This window comes from Pleurodeles waltl, chromosome 12, assembly GCF_031143425.1.
Source record: "Pleurodeles waltl isolate 20211129_DDA chromosome 12, aPleWal1.hap1.20221129, whole genome shotgun sequence".
NCBI classification, from domain to species: domain Eukaryota; kingdom Metazoa; phylum Chordata; class Amphibia; order Caudata; family Salamandridae; genus Pleurodeles; species Pleurodeles waltl.
Window position 1 is genome coordinate 220,978,285 of NC_090451.1, and position 22,885 is coordinate 221,001,169.

Here is a 22,885-nt window from a genome sequence, read left to right on the forward strand (position 1 = left end):
CACAGCTGTGTTCAGTAGTGACCAGGTGTGGGCAGAAAACCAGTGTCTACTGTTTCTGATCTCAATTTTCCACTTAAAACGCAGCGTAGTTCCCACAAAAAACAATAACTCTTGGATCACTGACAGACCGGTCTTAATTATCAAAAAAAATTTCAAGTGCAGGAACACGTACCTAAAGGCATTTTTTTTGTAAGCACTTAAGTCCTAATATGTGTAGTGAACGTTGGTTTTTGATTGGATCTAGATTGAAGGGTTGTTTCTCTAAGAAGATGAAAGTATTTAATATAATTCAAGTGAAGTACTTAGTCTAAAGTGGATAGTACAATATAATAACAAACTGTACCCTTCTACCTCTACTTTTATATGCAGATTAACTTAGATGATGAGGGTTTCCTGCATTGCAGAGGTGGTTGATAGTATACAGAGATTCAGTGATTTAGGGCTTGCCCGGAACAGGTCTAAAACATAGCTGATTCATTATTTTTTCAGTTGTCTCATTGTTGATAGGGTGTCCAAAATGTATAGGTTCCAGGAGTACCACTAGTCTAACTTAAGATCTTTTGATTTCTAGTCTTGCATTGACGGTAAGAGTTTCTGTAGAGGTTTGATCAGGGGAAAAAAATATTATGGGTGTCAAACTAGATTAACCAGGAAGGAAAATATGATTTTATTACGTGTCCAGCTTCCATCTAAAGATATAACCAGTTTTGACAGTTGCAACCTAGGTAGATCAGTGGGCAGTAATAAACATCCTCTTGCAAAAAATATCTGCCCTCTCAATATGTATTGCCCCTTGTTGCTCTTAGGGATAGCACTAAAAGTCTTAATTTCTTCTTTCTCTTTTCAGTGAAATTTATCCGGGAGGTGTCGCCGTATATGAAGAAGCCATCTCTGATTTCAGAATTATCTTGGGAGGGATCCTCCCATCACTCCCCCAATGCAAGCATCAGTGAGGATTCCGGATCACCAAAGCATTTTCATAACTTTCAGGACCGCAAGGTGATCCCTCTCAAAATGTGCTTTGTTGCCAGGAATCTGACCATGCCAGATCTAGAAAACAGGTGAGCGGGAGCTGGGATGTTTGAACTAACAGTCTGCCGGGGTTTACTTTGATATGTTTTTTATGAGTGATATTTTTTTAAGGTACTTTTTTTATTAGATGTGTAACACACAGAAAACTGTGGAACCAACCAAATACTGTCACAAATAAAGCTCTACAAGAGAACATACATTTCAGAACTGTCAGTGTTCATTATATGAGAAACGGTCCAACAATAATTAAGCAAAGATAGTCAAACCTCAGGTGCCTGAGTGCACTCGTCTGGGAGGCCAACATGGGAGTCTTGGGGGTGGCGGGCGTGGGTTTGTGAAGTCTAAAATGATAGAGGAAAGTCACCTCTCTATACTTTGCAAGCAAGCCATTGACCTCCCATTGTTTTCCAAATTTCAACAGAGCTAACCTTCAGACGCCAATAGTCATAAGAAATCCAGGCCTGGTGTGCCCTGCCCCACCCCAAACCAGCAACCAACCCTAAGGCCCAGAGACACCAAGTCACCATGCCCAATATTAAATCCCAGAGTCCGCCAAAAGTTCCATCCTTTCAAGTTCATGAAGAAAAATCTAAGCAGCCGTTCGTGGATAACTCGAAATAATGCAGGGTCATCCCATATTTACCTTCATACACAGGCCAAAAAACAACTTCCTGAGATGCAACTTCTCAGATCTCTTGGCCTGACTTTTAAATCTCTGAGGATATACACTTAGGTTTTGCAGAGTATGGACCGAGCTGTATAAATATCCATTCACTGCAGGATACACTACCTCCTTTTCTGTGATATTCCTCATGCCACCTGCCACTCTGACGTATCTCCCTTTGTCCGCTAGAACCAGTCTCTGCAATAAGCCTCCTGCTCTGTGGTCACAGCACTTGGGCCCTGGGCGGGGGGAAGAGACTTTACAGACCTTTTCAGTGTTTAATTCCTCTGACAGTACATCAGCATGCAGAAGCGACCTGACCAAAGCTGCCAAGTTTTCAGTAAAAATTGCACATTTACTGAACTGCTTCTTCCACTTGTATGTGACGTAACCACTCTTGTTTCAGTTTATCCCATCTTCCTGGAAACAGCACATACATTTTGCTTCAATCTTTCCGGATCCCGCTGCGTTATTTCTACCTTCCGCTCCATAATGACCTTTCATTTCTATTTTACACAGTGCGCTCTGGAGCTCTGTTATATTTGTCACCACATGGAATTCACTCTTAGTCTTTCATCACTCAGACCAGGAGTCACTTTCTGTTGAGCTCCCAGCACGGTTGGGCTGGGACTGAATACGTCGTTCCTGTTCCTTTGCCTTTATTTTCCCAGCATGTTGTAACACATTTTCATGCCACGTATGAATGTGATGTCATTCCCTCGTTATGCCACAGGTGGATGCAGTTGCAGAAATGTAGTGCTTTTTTGTGCAAAGGTTGACGACTGTGCCTGTTCTAACAGCTGTTTCATGTGTCTGTGTAGTATGGGACGCCCACCCCTGCTTCTCCAAAAGAATTGGAGAGACCGACAAATGCCAAGCCTATGAGTTGGGTTTAGAAAGACATCTGAATAGGTTGTGGAATCAGTCCCTTTGATGGAAAGTGAGGATAACAACCGTAAAAAAAGTTTTCAGTGGCTTCTATTCCTCTGTAAAGCAGTACTGATAGCAAAGCGAGGAACTCTGAATGATATAAAATAGAGATTGATAGTTTATCTGGGGCTTCAAAAAGAAAAGCATTGCCCTGGCCTAGGAGACGTGCCACTGTAGACTTAGATGCTATAAGGCATCTCAGCTGAGATTCATGACCGAGTAATGTAGACACAAAACTGGCAAACCAGAGTGTTTCATAGACTGCACCATTGCTGGCATAACTCATAGAAGGTGTCTTATTTGCACAGGAACGATAGACACCACGATATACAATTACACTATCAGAGTTTATGTGGGATTGAACATACACACCACTCATCTTTATATTTCCATGCATGTCAATATATTGCTACTCTGATAGCACATTAACAAGCAAGGCGATGACTAAGAAACTACAGGAATATGTGTGATAGTGAGTGAACAGATTATCTTCATGACAATGGAGCAATTATGTGAACAAGTAAGGGGATTTTGGCTAACCTGAAGAGATGGATTTTTCTATCTAGATTAAGAAGGTGTCACAAATTCTATTTATACAGCCACTGAGTCTGGCTGTTTGTGCAGTGCTACTGTGTAACATTGCACACCACAGACCTGGGAAATAAAAACGAGGCATATCAAAGGTTGGCCACTTGGGTTTGCCAAAGCTTGTTTGTTTCTCTCATTCAGACATCCTAAGTGCAACAGGTATAAAAGGACATGGGCCCCATGTTGACTGCGCCATACTCGCAAGCTATATTTTAGTCATGCACCTCAATAGACTGAAAAAAAGTCTGGGATTTCTTGAGTTAGCATTCAAAGGGGGTACAGTTTGAGCTGTGCATTTCCAATCGGCACACTCTGCCTTAAGTGTCTCAGTGAACATATTTAGATGGACTGGAATGCTGCTACAAATAGTTACTAGAGGCTACAACTAATTGAAGAATTCTACTCACTTTTGTCTTAGTTGCTGCTGTCAATGCTGCTGTTCCTGTCTGGCTGTTGCTACCATGGTGGCAGCTGTGGTCACTGCTGAGTCTACTGTTGACACTACAGTTGCATGAGCTGTAGTCACTTCTGTTGTACCAGTTGTTGCTGCTGTTGTCTCTTCTGAGGCTAAAGCTGTGGTTTTTGCTTTTGTGGCAGCTGTTGCTGATCCTCTCTATGCCATGGTGGCAGTTGTTGGTGTGGTTAAGGCTGTGATTGCTGGTTTTGTGGGAAAAGCTGTGGTCGCTACCATCATGTCTGCTGTGATTACTGCAGTGGTGAAATGTAATTGCAGCAGTGGTCCCTTCGGTGCCTGCGGCTCATGCTGGTGTTTATACTCTTGTGGTAGCTGTGGTCACAGCTGTATGTGCTGATTAGCTTCTTGCTGTGCTAGAAGCTGCAATAGCTGCCACTCTGGAACTGCTGTAGTTATAGCTCTTGACACTGCTTTGGTCCCGGTGTGGTCGGAGCTGTGCCCCTTGCTGTCATTACTGCTATGGTCACTGCAGTGGTGCCTCCTTTGCTTGCAGCTGTGCTCTTGTAGCCCTGTTGTGGAAGCTGTTATGATTCCTTCTGTTATTGCTGCTGTCACAACTGTGGTTACAACACTTGTTCCTGCATTGCAGCAGCTGTGGAATCTACTGTGGTTACAACATTGTTTGGTGCTGCAGTCACTGTTGTTATCCCAACTGCTTTCAATGGCTGCTGCTGTTGTCCTCACTGTGTTGGTAGCTGTAGTCCCTGATGTGGTGGCTGCTGTGGTGGTATTCCCCACTAAAGTTGATGCTTTTGTCCCTGCCATTAAGGCAACTGTTACTACTGTGGGCCTTTGCTGTGTTGGAAGCGGTCATCACCGTTGTGGTCCATACTGTGCTGGCAAAGATTTTTCTGCTGCAAAGTGTGTAGTGACTGTAGTCATAGTTGCCCCGATGTTGCCAGACGAGTAATCCGGTACTGATTCCAATATATAATCTTAAACCAAATCTGTCTCCACCTCAGTCAAGGTTGCATTCAGACTCCACTCCAGCTCATCCAGTTACTGTACGGTCTGATTCAGGCAATATACTCTCAGCACTGAGGAGCACTGAGGAGGTGTCCCAAGAGGATTCACTGTCTTTCTGGTTCCAATTGTAACCAGTTTGATCTCATCCAGAGACAACACTGGAGATGATGGTGTTGATTTACCCCCACATTATGATGCTGACTGTTTACACATTAATTTAAAGGAGTCCAAAGGGCTTTATACTTTGCCTGATATGGAGTTGATTTTCACTTCTTTGGCCACAAACCGAAAAGAGTGCTTCCTTTGCTGTGATAATTCGACATGATGCTGATGTCCTAAACCTAGAACTGCCTTCTGCAAAGACATTTGTCTTCACTTCAACAGAAGTCGTGCAACCTGGCTCTGCTTCTTTTGAGCCCTTACTGCCATTTACCAACAGCATGCCTTTTAGGCCAATATACATGTACTCTCTGGGACATGGCAAGCAAGATCTTGCAGGTAGACCCAGACAAATTTAGATTCACTTTGGAAACAAACTGTTCTGGAAGTCCCAAATATGTAGTTCATGCTGACCTCAATACCAGTGATTACTTGGGGGCGCGCAATCAGCACTAGTGTCGTGCTCCGTCACCATGTGTGGATACACAGGTTTTTCAGGAGATTTGGAGGCATCCCTTGTGCACATTTAGATAGATCCCTGCGGTGGCATCAGCATCCAAGCAACTTGCAACTTTAGTTTGCTCATAGTGAAGCACAACTGGCTTATGGGAAGCAGGATCCAACACTTTTTTCTATTGTAGCGATCCTTCACATCCAACAGAAGGGTCCGACAGTCCAGCAGGGCTATGCCCTTCTGTTCATTTCTGACATGCAACAGCTTACTCCCACATGAGCAAATCGCAGAGGATCACCTTTCCTTCTTATTGCAAGAAGTGTGAGGTTTACTGTTCAAAGGAGCCATCAAGATGGTTCAGGACTTTAAAATTAGGTTGTGTTTTATCTCCTGGTATTTAATTATTCCAAAGAAGGATGTATGCCTTAGTCTTGTATTATATCATCCCTCTCTGAATGCCTGCATGCAAAACGGCAAATTTAAAATGCTCAGACTGGCCCAGGTTCGGTCTACCCTGGAGTCTGGTGATTGGACTGTGGCTTTGGCCCTGCAGAATGCATACTTTTATGTACCAGTCCTGCAGTCCCACAGACAGTTACTAGTTTAAGGTTGGCCAAGAGCATTTTCAGTTTGCTGTACTCTTCTTCAGCCTTACCAGCGTATCTCAGGTGTTTGCGAAAGGGATGGTGGTAGTCAGACCAGAGGTTGGGGATACCAGTTTTCCCTTACCTAGATGATTGGTTGTTGTAGACGGGCTTGCCACAGTTGGGTATAGACAACCTACAGACATGGGCAAACCTCCTGTCATTGTTGGGTGGGATTTTCGAGTGATATGGCAAAGTCACACCTGACTCCTTTGCAAAGTCTGTATTTTATTGCAACTGTTTTGAACATAGTAGTTTAGGGCCTTTCCTCTAGTGAAACAAGTCCGGGCCATTCGGGTTCTGATCCGATGTCATCCTCTATCTTGGATGTTTGTGAGAGCATCTGTGAGGCTTCTTGGTGTGTTTGTCTCATGCATCCTGCTTGTCCACTGTGCTAGGTGGCATATTTGGCTTCTACAGTGAGATATGACGTCTCTGTGAGCCCAGCATATGGAAACCTGTCAGTCATCCAGGTTTTAAAGGAGACTGCACAAGATCTGCAATTGCGGGTGCTCAACCTGGCCAGCGGCAGACCTTTTTCTTCCCCACTCAGAGCACATGGAGGTGACAGACGAGTCACTGCTAGGGTGGAGAGGTGTAGGAAACCTGTCTTCTGGGTGTTTACAACATATTTTACACTTCTTGCTGGACTCTATAGTTTTTCTGGCTGTAGAGCTTTGTGCACTTTACCCCTGCTTGCCAGTAGAGGCTACATTTGCAGTTGCTCTCCCACCTCCCCGAACTAGAGATTAGCATTTCAATAGCTGTGAAATGCCTTCTGAAAGCAAACAATAGGCTGGCCTGAATGGCCAGAGATGACCCTCTGAACCTCACAGTATGCAGGGTAGGGGCTGTGAGCATCAATCTTGATCTGTGACATTAGTATCATATCCTAAATAAGTGTCAAATCCTGCTTGACAGGTCTGCTGGGTTTTTATATAATAATGCAGGCTCACTTGAAAGAAGGTGAAACAGAATGTCAAAATAATGATTGTATATCCACAGTCTTGTTGCTGGAAAATCATACTTCTATTCTTCCTGACTTATTTTTCTGTGCTTATTGTGGGTATAGTGGCGGCCTCAAACTGGATTTCAGTTTTAGATGCAGTCAGACACTAGGATTACCATAGTACATTACTCAACCACACCCCCAGGCGTCCAGCCCATTTGAGTATCACCAAAGACGTTTGTCATGTTAAATGCCCAAAGTGGGTATGATTAGCCCTGGGAACCTTTACCCCATTGTGTTAGTGCATGCCCACAAGTCATTTGCACTCACTGACTCATACCAGCCATAAATGTGCCACCTACGGCCACCCACTTCAAAACAGTGCTAGGTCTGAGAAAGAACAGAAGAAGACTAGACCTGCTGTCTGTACCCTTAGAGAAGCATTGAATGACTGGACATGTTCCCACCTGTACCCAGGACAAAGAAGGGGGGGGGGGGGGGGGACTCCAAGGTTCAGTTGGCTACAAGGGTACAACAAGCTACAAGAGACCTTTCTTGGGACTACCGAGCTGACCATTGGCACCTGGACTGGACCCTGCTATTGCCCTCTGCCATACACTGAGTCTCTGACTCCCTCCCCTGCGATCCCGGGGAGGGGGGATGGGGGATGGGGTGGCTTTAGAAGTGCACTCGTGTTGGATTGGGACTTGGAGAACTAAAGTTAGGAGATAAAATTGTTGACCAAGACGAACCTGGTTGATGTATCCAGCCTACAGTCTATTGCAGGCAGCCTCAAATCATGCCTAGGTCCTAGTCTACAAATACCATTGATTATAATTAGGATTTTATGCTTCTTGGCGCTATTCCTACATGAAACTTAAAACAAAAAAAATCTACCTCTGTTTCCCCCTTAATGGATTTGTGTTATTTTTGTCATTTTGTTAATTAACTTTTGCTCAATTTTTCTTATTTGGTTAGGTAGTCTCATGTATTGTTTTTCAATTTATTACTGTTTATTACTGTTTTATGCTTTAAAAATACTTTAAACCAGTTGTTCTTAACCCTGTGGGTCCATGAAAACTTCTCAGGAGCTCTGCGACTGCTTAGAACATTAAACTGATTAATAAAGTGTATATAAATAAAGAAAAATGTTAAATTAAAATGTTCTGTAACTGTGAAGTAATTAGAATGGGAGGCTAAAAATCAAGTTTCTTCAGTTTGTGCAAACATCTGCAAATTGATAAATGCTTGCTGCTGTATTGTTTTGCTCTTCAAATCATCAACAATGCTTAGCCAGATTCCCCCACCTTCCAGTAATTGGGGGGGTGTGGGGGTGTGTGTGTGTGGGGGGGGGGGGGGGGGGAGGTACCAGGATTCCAATAGTGATTCAGTGGGGATCCCCAGTTTCCAGTAATGCTTAATTTGAGGCCCTTTGAAGTCTAAAGGCTAAAAACCGCTGCCTTACACACTGCCCCAAGTTAAGCCTGTCTATGTGCCATAGCTACCAGGGGGTTGAGCTCAGGTTAATTTAGTGACTTTGAGTGTTCACCCTGACAAGTGTTAATATTTCTTGTGGTGAGTAGTCAGATCAGAGGACTCTGGTGGAAACTCAATTTATTTCAGTTGTGGGACAGTAGTCTGATGTTAAGGAGTTTCTGTCTCCATCATGGGGAGGCTGGTACAGGTTTTCATGGATGACACCATTGCCATGTGGCACTGCAACAAGCAGGATGGAGTGAGGTCCTGCACTAGGAGGCCTTGTGCCTTTTAAGGTAGTTGGAACTTCAGGGCATCTCCTTGATTGTGAACTACCTGGTGGGATCATTGAACATCAGAGCAGATGAGCTCAGCTGTTGATACATGCTGGATCACAGTTGGTAGCTGCATCATGAGGTGGTACAGGGAATCTTCTGACAATAGGAAGAACCCTGGGCAGATATCTTTAGTTCCCATGAAGGCTGTCCCTAAGAGATGCATTTTAGCTGGAGTGAAACACTGGACTCCCGTATGCCTTCCCACCTCTGCCTATTTTGCTCACAGTTATGAAATTCAGGTACAACCGAGCCCAAGTCATCCTAATGGCCCTGGATTGGGACAGGAGAGTGTTTTACCCACACCTTCCGAGCATGTGCATTAGCCTCTGATCAGGCATCCAGTTCAGGAGGATCCTCTATTGCAGCAACAGGGCAGAGTTCTACACCCAAACCTGCACAGTCTACACATTCATGTGTGGCGATTGAGTTGTGGCAGCTGACTTGATTTGATTTGTGAACCAAAGCTGTGAATGCCATCCTAAATGCCGGACCCGTCCACAAAGTCTATTTGAGCCAAGCACCGCAACAGATTTGTGACCTGGTGTGAAGTCCGCAGGACAGACCCCTTTGCAAGCCAAACTGTTGTATATATGATCTGAATCGTTTTATCTTTGGCCCAGCAAGTCCTTGCAGTGGGTACGCTTAAAGATTTATTGGCCCTTTTGGCATCTCTGTGTTTACTAAACCAAGTATCCTCGTTTACATCATCTTCTGTGGTGTGTTTTAAATGTTTGACACACATGTTCCCTCCAGGCCTTTTGTGATATCAGAGAAGAACCTTAGTTTGGTCCTTACATTTCTCATGTGTGCTCCCTTTGAGCTGATAAACAGCTGCTCGTTGCATCTTCTAATCCTCAAGACTGCCTTCCTCATTGTGATCTCTTCAGCTCGTTGCATGTTTGAGTTCTCTCCATATAACTGCCCTACACCACATTTTTTCTGGACAAAGTGGTGCCGAGGACCAAATGGTTTTCTTGCTGGAAATTCCTTTTCGAAAGAGAAGGAGTGACTGCATTAGTTGAACCCCAAAAGAACATTAAGATTTTATAGCGATAGCATCAAAGACCTTTGGGTGAACAAATGTCTTTTTGTGGGTGTTGCAGGTAAGGACTCTGTCAATGTGGATAGCCAGTTGCATTAAAACGTGCTTAGGTTTGGTCAAAAAGCAGCCTCTGGAAGAACTGATGCCCCATTCTACCCAGGGCAAAGGCTGCCACTGCTGCATTGGCACACAGAGTGCCTGTCCTTAACCTTTGTCTGGCTATGATGTGGACATCACTGCACACATTCACAAAGCACTATTGCCTTGACAGCCAGGCCCGACTAGAATGGCATTTCACCCATGTGGGCCTGCACAACCTTTTGGTCTTGGCCCACTACAGAGCCTGCACCTTTGCTATCTGTTCTAAATGTGTGGAATCTGTAATTAGAAGTATCGAAAAGAAGAACAAGTTATATACTTATAGTAACACTCATTCAGGTAGATACTCCTCTATTTAACCACATTCTCCTCACCTCCCACTGGCGTAGTTTGGACTCTTGCCCTGGGCAAGACGGCTGGTTTAGGTATGACAGTACTTACGTTTGTAGATGACTATGCTGTCCTATAACAAGTCGCAACTGTAGTCCCAACCCTTCTGGCTCACTAGCAGTACTTCACCAATAACCCGAACAGTCAAAGGTGATTTGTGGCAGCCTTTGTGCATGGACTCAGAAATGTAACATCTCGGAATCTTGTGGTTAAACGGAGAGTACCCCTTTCTCACAGATATAATAATATCTCAACCAAACACAGGCAATAACAAAGATGCTGTAATGTTTCAATAGTTTTTATTCAACATAATGCGGTAAATCATTTTGGCTGCAATGATTAGGATAATGAACAGTACAAGAGAGAGAATTGTAAAGACGAGGGTCATGATTATGAAGACGCCCACCATCTTGTAGTAGCATAGGAAGACATGAAGCGTATCATATGTCCGTGTACCCTACCATAATAGGCCTAGCCGTCTACCTAGAAGAGAGCTGGGTATGTTAAACCTAATCTGCCAATGACATGTCCCAGGAAGGAGCCCCCAAACCTGGTTACCTTGAATGAGGTTTCGAGCTCAGACTTCTGCAGAACACGAAGTCCAGTTCAGCGTCAAGGTGACGTGCAGCATCGATAGCAGCGATGGTATCTGGTCGGAATCCCTCTGATTATCTGTCTAAAGTGTGATGTATTTATACAGATCTACTTGGACCCCTGAAGTAGGTTGTTCCAAAACAATAGATAACGCTGCATGCTTGGGACGATAATTTATAATGTGAGCCCCTATAGTTTGTTTGTCTTTGTTGTAGGAGTTGACGTCTTAGCGAGGTGACACTGATAACATAATTCTAAACAAAAGGGTCTAACTAAAAACACAGCAGCCATCTTAAAAGATTTAATTAAATAAATGGTCTAAGACAGAGCAAGCTAAGTAGGTTAAAAGTCACTAGGTGACAGGGGCACAGGTCTGAAAGCGAAAGCTAAGCTAACTCCTGTTATCCCATTTAAACAAACTAGGATTCACTACACCACTGTGTTCTGTGGAGTGGTGTCTTCTTACCATTTTAAAAGGTCCCAAAATATAGATCTCCACACTGGACCTCTAATTGTTTTGGGCTTCAGGTGCAAGACGTGGATAGTCAAGCAAGAATCTGATGTTGGCGTGCAGGGGTTTTGCTTACATCTGATGTCCATTCTGTCATTCGGAGCCACAAGGTGCCATTTGGGCATTTAAGGTGTAAGTTTTCCAGATCCAGTCTGGTATCTGTTGAGTATTCTAAGGTGAGGAATCCTCAATTAGATACATCCTTTGCAAATAGGAATGAGAGAAGGATGTTTTGTAGAGGGGATTGATTGCCTGTAGGGACAGGAGCAATGGAAATGGTAGTCAAAGATGGGTAAAGTGATTACTGGGATGATGCCATTTGTTAGTGATTTTTCCAAACGTACTAGTAAAACAAAGACGAATAAAGATTACTGGACTAATACAGTCATTGCTTGGCTTTTTTGTGAAATTGAGTTCTCTTTAAGAGACCAGCTGTGTAGGAAAGTGCCCTCTTTCTTGACATGGTTACCCCCATTTTCTGCTTGTTAGTATGTTTGACTGTGTTCACTCGGATCCTGCTAACCAGGACCCCAGTGATTATGCTGTCTCCCTTCAAAATTGGTCACTTGAACAACTTACACCCCTCATTTGGCATACTGGTGCCCCCATGTAAGTCCTTATTGTATAGTTCCCAGGGCATTGGGGTACCAGGGGATCCCCATGGTCTGCAGCATGTATTACGTCACCCATAGGGAGCCCATGCAAAGTGTATCTGCAGGCCTGCCATTGCTGCCTGCGTGAAAGGGTGCATGCACCCTTTTCACTACAGGTCACTGCATCAGGTCACTGTAAGTCACCCCTATGGCAGTCCCTCCTAGCCCAGAGGGCAGGGTGCAAGTACCTGTGTGTGAGGTTCCATTTTCCTGGACTTCGTGAGTGCGGCGAAACCATGTTATGCGTGTACTGGACATAGGTCACTACCTATGTCCAGCTACATAAAGGTAACTCCGAACCTAGGCATGTTTGTTATTAAACATGTCAGAATCATACCCCAATACTAATGCCAGTATTTGTGGCATGATTCCATGCTCTCTGGGGGCTCCTCAGAGGACCACCAGCATTGCTCCTACAAGCTTCACCGCAATGTCTACCTTTAGCAAGGCTTTTAAGTGGCCTTTCCATGCCACTGACTGACTGCAATCATCCATACAGCATGGGACGTTGACTGCATCTTCCAGGAACTCTTCACCTGCTCCCGGGCTGCATTCCTGACTATCTTCGTCCTACCGTCGACCAACTCCTGCAACCACAGTTGGGTGGGTAGTGGCTCCTGCCACCATTGAACTCTTCCGTGTCTTCTGGGCTTGGTCCCCTTCTTCCGCAGGTCTTCCTCTTCAGGAATCCACTGCTGGTTTCTTGCAGTCTTGTCTGGGTTTTGCATTTTCTTCTTTTGCATCTTTTTGGGTGGTTTGGGTAAAATCCAGTAACTTGCTCCTTTCTTCATGGTCACTGGGGGGGGGCACTGTGGCACTTACCTTTGGGGTTTCCTAGTTCCCTCAGCTCCTCTCTACACACTCCACTTACCTAGGTGGGGTTCCTACTTTCGCATTCCATTTTTTTGTATGTGCTTTAGGCTCCACCTATGGTTAGTCATGTCTGTTGTTGTTTGCACTGTTTTCTATTGCTTTTTATGCCTATTTCTGATTACTAGTGTACATATCTAGTGTGTTACTTATCTCCTATTGGAGGATTGCCTCTAGTATTTTTTGGTAATTGTGTCACTAGATTAAAGTACCCTTATTTTTTTTAACACTGGGTGTTTTCTTTCAAGTGTTCAAGTGCTGTGTGGCTACAGTGGTATTGCTTGAGCTTTGCATGTCTCCTAGATAAGCCTTGGTTGCGCATAGGTAGCTACCTCTAGAGAGCCTGGCTTCTAGACACTGCACTAATAGGGGATATCTGGACCTGGTGTAAGTACCTTAGCTACCCACCGCACAACAGGCCAGCTTCCTACAAACTGTAACTTATACATATGTTTATCAATGTATGTTTCTTATTATGAAACCTTGGCAGGGAAACAATTTAGTGCTTTGAAGTAAAAACCTGTTTCTCTGCATTTAATGTTCAGAAATGTTGCCTGATGAAGTATAATGCATTAGTAGCCATATAAAATCGATTGAGTCGAAGTAGCCCAGTGACTTAAACGCTTGCTCCGTTCCCCTTCGAACGCGTTTAATGCTGTTTTGGATCCGCACACTTTGTTGGTGTTTTACTTCTCCCCTTTGAACGGATCCTCGGTGACTGGAGGGACCTGGCTGCGGCGGATTCCGGTTTTAGAATGGCATGCACATGCTTCCCATCACCCTCCCTCGTGCCAGTGGCGCCCTTACCAGCTGTCGCGAAGCCTATTTTTCGGTTCAACAAACATAAGTTCGGTCTTTTTCACAGGCAGTTAAGGAGAAAATTAAATTTTAGTCCGATTTTAGTTTTATTTACTGAAGCGCCGTCCTTTATTTTCCAGTGAACCGGATTATAGTGAAAGGTTAAAGTTGCAGATCTACGTTTTTTTTTTTTTTCATTTTATTTTAGTTTAGCAGTCCGATGCAGCTAAACGCACAATGATGGTTTGAGCTAAATCTAGGACTGCCTCTTTCAGCCCCCTCGACAGTGTACCCTTAGGCCGTTGACCTATTAAATGTTGTCACGAAGTCATTCAGAATAATCCTGCTAAAGTACATATATTCCTTTAAAACGCTCCATACTACCTCTATACTCGCGAGATGTCCTGAGCAGCAGTTGTGCATAGCTTGTACTGAAATAATTAGTTTGTGATCCAGGTGCATGGTTGCGACTAGCTTCTACCTCTTACAAGGCCATTTAGTCACACACCTCCATGTTTTCTTTTAGTTGAGGGGATTGGCTGCAGTTTTTAAACCTGGTAATTCTCTTAATGTTTTCTTGTCCCTCCTGGGACGAGTCACCTGGCTTTCTTCTTCTGTCACTGATATCCGCTTTATTGGTCTCCCTGACCTGAGGTTCGTGGTCACTTTTCTCAGGACTGTGAACCTCCATCTCTACTCATTTCTGCTCCATCGCCCTGCTCCGTATAGGGACAGTAGTCATGTGTTATAGCCTTTTGCCACCAGTACTGTAGGCAATGCCAGGGTGCATCGTTGGACTAATTCTACACCCCAGTCTGGATTTTTGTACTCTTCAGTTGCCCCTTTCCATACGGAGGTGCTCTTGAAGCCTATGGAAAATGGTTATGGCATTAAGGTGCCATTCCTGGCTGAGTATTAATGAATTGGCCAGTCTAAATCTTATTCATGAGGTTTACCCATGAATGTAGTACAAATGTGCTGAAGTGTATCAGTGAGTTGAGCTTGTAGTCCTCTGGCACAGGCTGAAACTGATTCTGCGGGAGTCCCCTCACTGAATACTATGCTGAGCTTACCTTCTTATTATCATGTATCTTAACAATGAATCGCTGTGTCTGGTAGGGGAAAATGTCACACCATTACCTCTGAAAATTGCAGGACCTGAGGTTGCCAGGTTTCCTTCTTAATTACCTCTTTTTCAATGGTGCAGAATTATCCGAAATGCAGAGGGGCACCACTACCTAGAGCCACTGAGTAACCTATTTAAAGCCCAAATCCTGCGAATTCTGACAAGGCAAACACGCCCCTGACCCACACACCGATCCTAGTGCTGTTTACAGTGCCACAACTGTCATACAGAGACTCTAGGATATGCAGTCCATCTGCCACACCCTTTTACATCTCTACTTCCTTTTTTCTCCAAGATGATGCTAATGTGTATTCATGATTAGAAGGGGAAAGCTGTGAAACAGATTTTGAAAGCTGAGATCTTCATAGCATCTTGAAAGGCATATATCATAAACGACAAATTCAGGTCATGAGAGGATATTGTCTAAAATGTATACTCTAATCAATTTTTAGGATTTTTTTTTTCAAAAAATATTTTCTCATCTATGTTTAGCTCCATACTACACAAAAAGTCAACATGCGTTTAACAATTTTATTCTCTTCCTATGAATCTCACTTTTTCTGTGTTGCCATTAGTTTCATAAATATCAGTTGCTCTTATCCAGTGTTTATTCATTCTAGGCTTTACAAAATAGGCAAATGTATTCAAAGTAGGAGCGATCAATATCCATTTACAGGTCTGATTTCAAAGCTTTTCGATTCAGCATGATAACCAGCTCAGCGCATAGAATCCTACCCATAGAAGCCAATGCACTCAGCTGCTTATCGTGCTACTTACTGGTCGTAGACCTTCCACTCCCCCCTCGAAGGTCATAGGTCCTTCATCTTCACCAGTGATCCTATCTGCTTGCCACTTATCTTGCTAAATCAAAAAGTATTAAAATCAGACCCCTAACTGCCTATTGATCACTGACTCTGAAAAGAGTTTAGGGATTGTCTGAGTCCTAAATGGGTTAGATTCAGCACGCAAAAAAAGGGGAGGGGAATTCCAGTATCTAGTAGTCTGCACAAAAAAGGCCCCGTCGCCACAGGTAGTCATTCTAGATTTGTGTACAGAGAGAAGGGTTTGGCGCTTGATGGGTAGAATGCAGGGTGCGTTGTAGTGGATTGACGACGTGGACATAGTCTAGTCAAATCTGGCCCAGGGCTTTGATCCCCGAAATTTGAAGCTGAAGGTCAATGGAAAGAAGCACCCTCTTCAGGAAAACCAACATTGCCCACTTTCAACCACGGCAGTCACAAGACAAATTAAAGTAGAACCTACATTTGTTCATTTCTAAGATTTCTCATGTACCACAAACCATGTTACTTTGGGAATGCTATGACTGGCTTCTGCCTCTTTCAGTTCTTCTAGTCTTCTTGTGAACAGCCTTATTACAACTGTAACTAGTGCCATTGTTTCATTATGCATATAATAGTTCCATTCTTTTCTTGCGGTGATGAAAATAAATAGCTTGGATTATACATTTAAGGTATTGTGTATTGACAGCAGAGCTTTCCATTCACTCTGCACACTGTTCACAGACTAAGGGGGTTATTCTAACTTTGGAGGAGGTGTTAATCCATCCTAAAAGTGACGGAAAAGTGACGGATTTACCACCAGCCGTATTACGAGTCCATTATATCCTATGGAACTCGTAATAAGGCTGGTGGTATATCCGTCACTTTACCGTCACTTTTGGGACGGATTAACACTCCTCCAAAGTTAGAATAACCCCCTAAATGTATTTGTTATATTTAAATCACCTGTGTAAGGTCTGAGATGGCGGTGAAATCCATATTGTGCTGAATTTCTTGTGGTGACACGCCTTTGGCCCACCACATAGATTACTGAAAATCACCTTGCTTTTGTGTGGACTCTTTCACCTTTGGCTCAAAAATTGTCAGGCTTCTCAAAGCTTGCCCAAGCATCAAAGGACACTGAAATGGTAACTGTGCTTTACCAAGTCTGATGTAGCATTGCCAAAATGTATGTTGCACAGGTAAGCTAAGGATTAATACTTTCCCCTTTGATCATTTAGCAAAAATTGGCATGAGCGATTGCGTTCTATAATTGGTCAGGATTTGTAGAAAGGTACACACGGGAAACTTTCTACATACAACCAGTCTCAACTTTTAAAGTCTTTTTGCTAACGTTAGGGAATGCTATTCATGGCGAGTGTAGGAAAATTAGTTGCCATCACAGTACACTTCTAGAATGTTTTGCTAAAATGCTTAATGAAAAATTATTTCCACAATTTGCTGAAGTGTGGATGTAGACTAGTCCCAAGAGATGTTGAAGCAGATGTTAAGAGAGCTAGGAAACCAGACACAACGTAAAAGTAGGCACAGTTAGTTCAGCCTGCAGGCTGTGCATGATTAACTGGTTAGGGAAATACCAAGACTGAAGAGAGTTCTGATCCTCTTTGCAAACTATCAATTTGCACTTTTTAGATCTGGATCCTGGTCACCAGCAACTTTTCAGTCAGACAGTTCTCAAAAAACCTTTTGGAACATGAGCCTGAGACACATTGTTTTGGTGCTCCATTGGACCACAATTTTTTAGGAATTCGAAACTTGAAAGTATCATACCCACGCTGCCATAGGGAGACCGGATCCTGAGCATCTACCCATTTTAAAGGGCAATGATAGGTGCCTCTTCAATTTCATGTCCGCTCACTACCCATTAACAAGCAACATTTTGTACACCAATCCATCATTGATGTAACTAACGTCTAGTCCTAACCCTCATATAGTGACGACATTCTGTTACTCATTTTCGCTGCTCAAATGGTTTATTTTGCTTTATAATATCGTCAAGCAACTTTGTCCAGAAAAGCGAGGCTAAAAGTTAATAACATACTCAACAATTATCCTTTTAAAATGATTTTCTAGATTTCACCAAGTGATGTGTACTGCTATTAGTTGACACCACGTGTACGTCATTAAAATACAATTATATTGCTTTATTTATAGGAGTATCTTTTCCCTGTCGGACATGACGAATTTTGAGAAAATATAACTCCCTTAGGCCAGGAAACAAGATGACACCTTACTTGGTGAAGAAATCTTCCATCTTTGGAAGAAAAACTGGAAAGATAGAATTTTCTGGTGATTTGGCTGAGCAGAGCTCAGTGGAGACTCCCCAGCATGACGTGCGGTAGAAAATCTGAGGGAAAGGAGCTTCTCACAGGAGGGTTCTAGAGGGAGGGGAAGCCTGATTGCCTGGGACTTGATTTGGTCCCTTTTACTCATAGATACAAGGATAGCCTACTAAAGTGAAAGCCTTTGGGCCTTTTTTCATTGCAGTTGCTTATATATTGCTGTTTTGATGCACCCGGGGCTCCCATCTCGACGACGGGGAATGATTCAAGCATGTGAATCTATGAAAGATTCTAGTACTGGAGAACTACAGTTACAGGTAAGTAACTAATTTTCTTCTCCCACATCGCACCCACAGGGGACTCCCCCATGCAACTTCTCACAACAGGTTACTGCTCTTCCCCAACTTCATACACAATAAGGTACTCCTGTATGCAAAATCTTTTGACAGGTGCTACTCTTCCAGAACTTCTCATACCACTGGGTACTCCCCACAAGCAACATGTGTTTGATATCATCCCAGGTAAGTAATACAGATTGCAGTGCTGCTGAGTTACCTGACATTAGTGCTAGCTCCAGCCTTCTTCCCGGCGTTGAGGCAACATCATATAAACCAAAACCTTCCTTCTACAAATTGTAAACTAAATTCTAAAAGTATTCTTCCCTTTATACCTGTAAACTGTCTCAAAACCATAGTCCAGAAAGAAATGACTTTGCTTCTGGACTAAGGCATTTCACTGCATATTGGTTTTCCATAGTACGTACTTTCTGTGCAAAATGCGTTCATCTAGGATGCAGACTTGCTCTAGGATTCAGTCATACCCCATCTGAAAAACTTTCACTGTTTACTGGTCGCTATAAGAATTTTATTCAAGTACGTCCCTGTTACAAAGCACATTTTAGCCGGAGGCCTGTTTTTCTACAATAGCACTTTCCCAGATGCATCCATGCTTGTCATCTTCTATACGTTACCCACTGATTCTGAGAATCAGTAGCATAAGGTTCTCTTTAAGGTGCTAAAGCCTGGAATCTTCTGCTGCACATTAGAGGTGCAGAAAATCAGCTTGGGTTTCGAAAGATTGTAAAAACTGTTCTTGTCTGGGGCAGCAGGTTGGTACTATTAGTTTGCTGCTGTAGTACCATAGCTCTGATCTGCCTGGTGCAGTGTACAAGAGCGTGTTCTTTTATCACTAAATAAGGGTCCCTTCTATCCAGCATAGGGAGGGAGTGGGGAGGGGGGATGGGCCCATATGTCCATATTGGTATTATCTTGCCCCACTAAGTAAGTTTGTGATTATAGTGAGAGGCTTTTTGTAAATTAAGTGTTCCTCATGTAGGAGCCACTGTTTCTGACAATGCGCCGATTAGAGTATCTCAGTGAAAGTATGTTAGCACGTCAGAAATCCTTCATCATTACAGGAGCTTCATAGGTTTACTGGTCCTACCATTGTTGGCTCCTCGGGTGAAGATGACGTGGTGAAAGAGACTCGATGTTCGAAGATGAAGGCGAAGCGGGTTTATGGAGGGCAGCGGAACCTTGAATCAAGATTTCTCAAAGCTGTACAGCGTTATATTTATAGTTGCTTCCTCCAGGTCAAGTGTTATTTTTTTTTATTGTTTAAGTCAATTGTTAAAATGCCTCTAATTTATTTTTATTCACCCTCACTCAGCAAGAGTAGTATTTTTACACAGGGTAAGTTTAGTTGTAGGGAAACGCCATTCATATTTCACTAGTATCTCTTATACTGTGTTACTGCTTCTAGAAAGTCCTGATTTGTAGGAGTTAAACATTGATCTTGATGTTTAGGTAGTGGTTGGAGACTGACGCATCCTAAACCAAGATCTTTTGTTTAATGGGCAAAGTTTATCTTTTTGGTACAAACATAGAGCTATACTTCCCCTCATCTTGTTTAGAATTGCTTAGATTCCGCGGAGAATAGGCCATCGCTGTTTTCTTTTGTGTACATTTTACTTTCTCACACTATTAGTTCCATATGTTCTAGTTCTCGTGCTGCTAATGGATAGGGCCATATGGCTGTTTGATGTGTGCTCTTTTTTTTCACCCATCGTTCTACACAAACTCTTCTTTATGTTTATATTTGTGTCCCTTCTCCTTTTTAGCTGTTTCGAACAGAGATTAAGAGAGTTTATCAATTTTATGAGGGATGCGAATGTTTCACAGAAATTTACTTTATTAAGCCCCAGTTCAGGAAAGATGCGTTGGATTGTATTTGTGGTTGGATCTACGAGGAAATGGGGCACTGTAATGCTTAGGCTATGAAAAGTCGGAAAAGTGCATGCAGACTTTTGGTATATGTATTTGTGTAAGTGTATTTGTTGTTTCTCATTCTAGTGTTGAATTTCATTGTACAGCTATTGTCGTGTTTTCTCTCTCCTAACCACGTCTGTCTGTTTCACCTTAGGCTAATAGAGCTGCACTCACCCGATGGTAGGAACACCCTTGTCCTTCGCTCTGCGGATGGTGCCACGGCACACTCTTGGTTCATGGCCATCCACACCAATATCATGGCTCTCCTCCCACAGGTGCTAGCAGAACTCAGTGCCATGCTCGGTGCTGGCAATCCCGCAGGCAGTACCAGAGAAGTCAGACATATTGGCTGGCTGGCTGAACAGGTATGCAGCTGGGCTAGTAATCCATGTATTTTTAATGTGTTTTGAAACTAGCAGAGAGCAAGCATTATTTGTGTATTAGAATGTTCTGCTTATTTTGGGAGGATTTAATGTCCATGCTGACTCTCTTGTTTTGGGTTCTGTCAGTCTCTGACATAAGGCAGTGCCTTATGTCTGTCAGTTCCTTCGGTAACGTTCAACTTCATACAAGAAATTCTAAATGCCTTTAAGATTTGGCAGGATGATGCATGGCTTCACTTACAGGATATCCAGTTTAGTCGAACGCTGTTACCATCTTGCAAGGGTTTGTAGCACCAAGTTGTCTTAACGACTTTGAGCGAGTTCCTTTATTGTAATGTTTATCAAAGCCAAAATCTCCATCTCGTTAGTGATTTTATTTAGCTACGCTGTCCTTCATGTAATCCGTGACTGCAGCAGCTATTAGTTTTAAAGGGAGAGGTTGTTTCAAGGTCAGGGAAGAACTAGGTCCGGACAAAAATGTTCTTAAGCATTTAATGCTCTTAGATAATGTCTTCTTCATTTATCAGTAAGAAAGAGAGTCCAACATTTGTCTCGAGACTAGTGTGTTATGAATATCACTTCCTCAGAGCCAACAGAATGGTTATCTTAAAATGCAAAGCAAATAGCACAATAATACACACTCCTATGTAAGAAGGTGACAAAACATAAAAGGAAAAATGACAAAAACGTAACATTATAAAATTAAAATCTGTAAACTTGTTAATTCAAACTAAAAATAGTATATGTAACAATTACAGTAATGCACAAGAAACAGGAAATGTTTAGAAAATTGATAAACGTTATAAAATGAGAAAATATAATTGTGATAAAAGAGCAACAACATAAGTAAAAAACATACATTTTTAAAAATGTTCTAAAAATGTTTTATTGAGCTTACCATGAGCAGTTACTTGCCTCATAGATTTGGTAAACAAAGGTGATGAACTGCACTACCGCTCCTTGTGATGAGCTATCACAGAGAAACAAGAATGTAAAACATAAGGCAGAACCCAAGCTTAATCTCCTGAATCAGTGTAAGTAGGCACACCAAACACAATAATGTGATCCACCCAACGGGGGCGGAGTCCAGAACTTGGGGGTGAGAGAAAAGTGAAAGACATTTTAATGTTGAACTCTAAAACACATTTTTCCACTGATATCTAGCAGCAAAATAGCCACCTTTAATCTTTCCTTAGATATAAATATAAAAGGAAGTAGAGTGCCTGCAAATTAGTAATATCCCTTCCTATTCCAAATCCAGTGACTATTCTGATTTTAATTCCCCAGGTTGCTAAAGGCACAATATCTAATGCTATTTATCCTGTGAGGAATTTGCTAAAGAAAAGCACAAGATTCTGTTCCTGCAGCTCTGCCCAGTTAAGAGTGAATGGATCCCCTTTGAGTCCACTAGCTCTTACTCGCCATCTTTAATCTCTTTTCAAAGCCTTCAGTGCAACCATTGTCAATGAAGGTGTAGGCTTTCAATCTCAAGTTTGCCCACTAAAATGACAGGGCAGTTTGACGGTGTCAATATATGTGGCTACATCCCTACTCAGTAGTGGTTTCAGTGCTAGGAGCGTCTTGTCTTCACAGTCACAGTGAGTCAGACTACTGAAGTATGCAAGGTTCGTTTTTCTTCGAGCCACAGACAAGCAGATATATGCCTTACATATCTTGGATTTGTCATTTGCCTTTCATTAATTTGAACGTGGGTGCGGCTCTGTAGCTCCTGCCTGAGATCGATTCAGATGGATTCAGATAGATTTAGGCATAGATTCAGATAGATTCAGAGGCACTGCTTGGCAGCACGTGTTCTCGATCTCGCAAGGCAGGACACTCCGTTTGTATATTAGTGCCCTTTATCATCACACATTGACCTTTTGGGAATAAAGGATCCACATGGTTGGTTTGTCATCCTTATTGAATGTGTATTTCAGACCTCCAGTCTCTGGCATCCAAAAATGTGATCTGAAATACGGATGCTTACATTAGGCAGATCTAGGCCTCTTTCAGGGATTTAGGAGACTCTTTTTCACATTTGTGTTAGTTTGCACGAATTGATAGAGGTGAGGTACACAGTCTTGTCTACAGCACGCAAATGTACAATCTAATGCATGTTGCAAGTGGGGACGTTACTCGCCTATAACCATTGGTTTGCAACTTGCTTATGTGGTAGATTCACATCTGATCCATATCACCTCGCCAGGCAAAGATAACTAGAAGTCAAAATTGTAAATTTTTATACTTGTATGTCAGCCTTTTGCTTCTGTAACACGTTTTTGTTTTATATCTGCTAGGTATAGTTGAATAACATAACAACAATTTGCATATTACAACAATCAGTTGCTCAGGACTGTTAACTACCTTCGCTGTGCCACATACCACCTTTTATGTC

At 42.7% G+C, this 22,885-nt stretch overlaps 1 protein-coding gene across 1 annotated transcript in view; it reads left to right on the top strand.

Annotated features, from left to right (window-relative positions):
• Positions 1–22,885, top strand: part of SNTB2 (syntrophin beta 2) — a 370,606-nt gene that overhangs the window by 191,915 nt on the left and 155,806 nt on the right. Inside the window, exons 2-3 of the mRNA XM_069218297.1 lie at positions 848–1,061; positions 20,262–20,472. Coding sequence (XP_069074398.1) covers positions 848–1,061; positions 20,262–20,472 — 425 coding nt within the window. The remainder of the gene's footprint in view (positions 1–847; positions 1,062–20,261; positions 20,473–22,885) is intronic.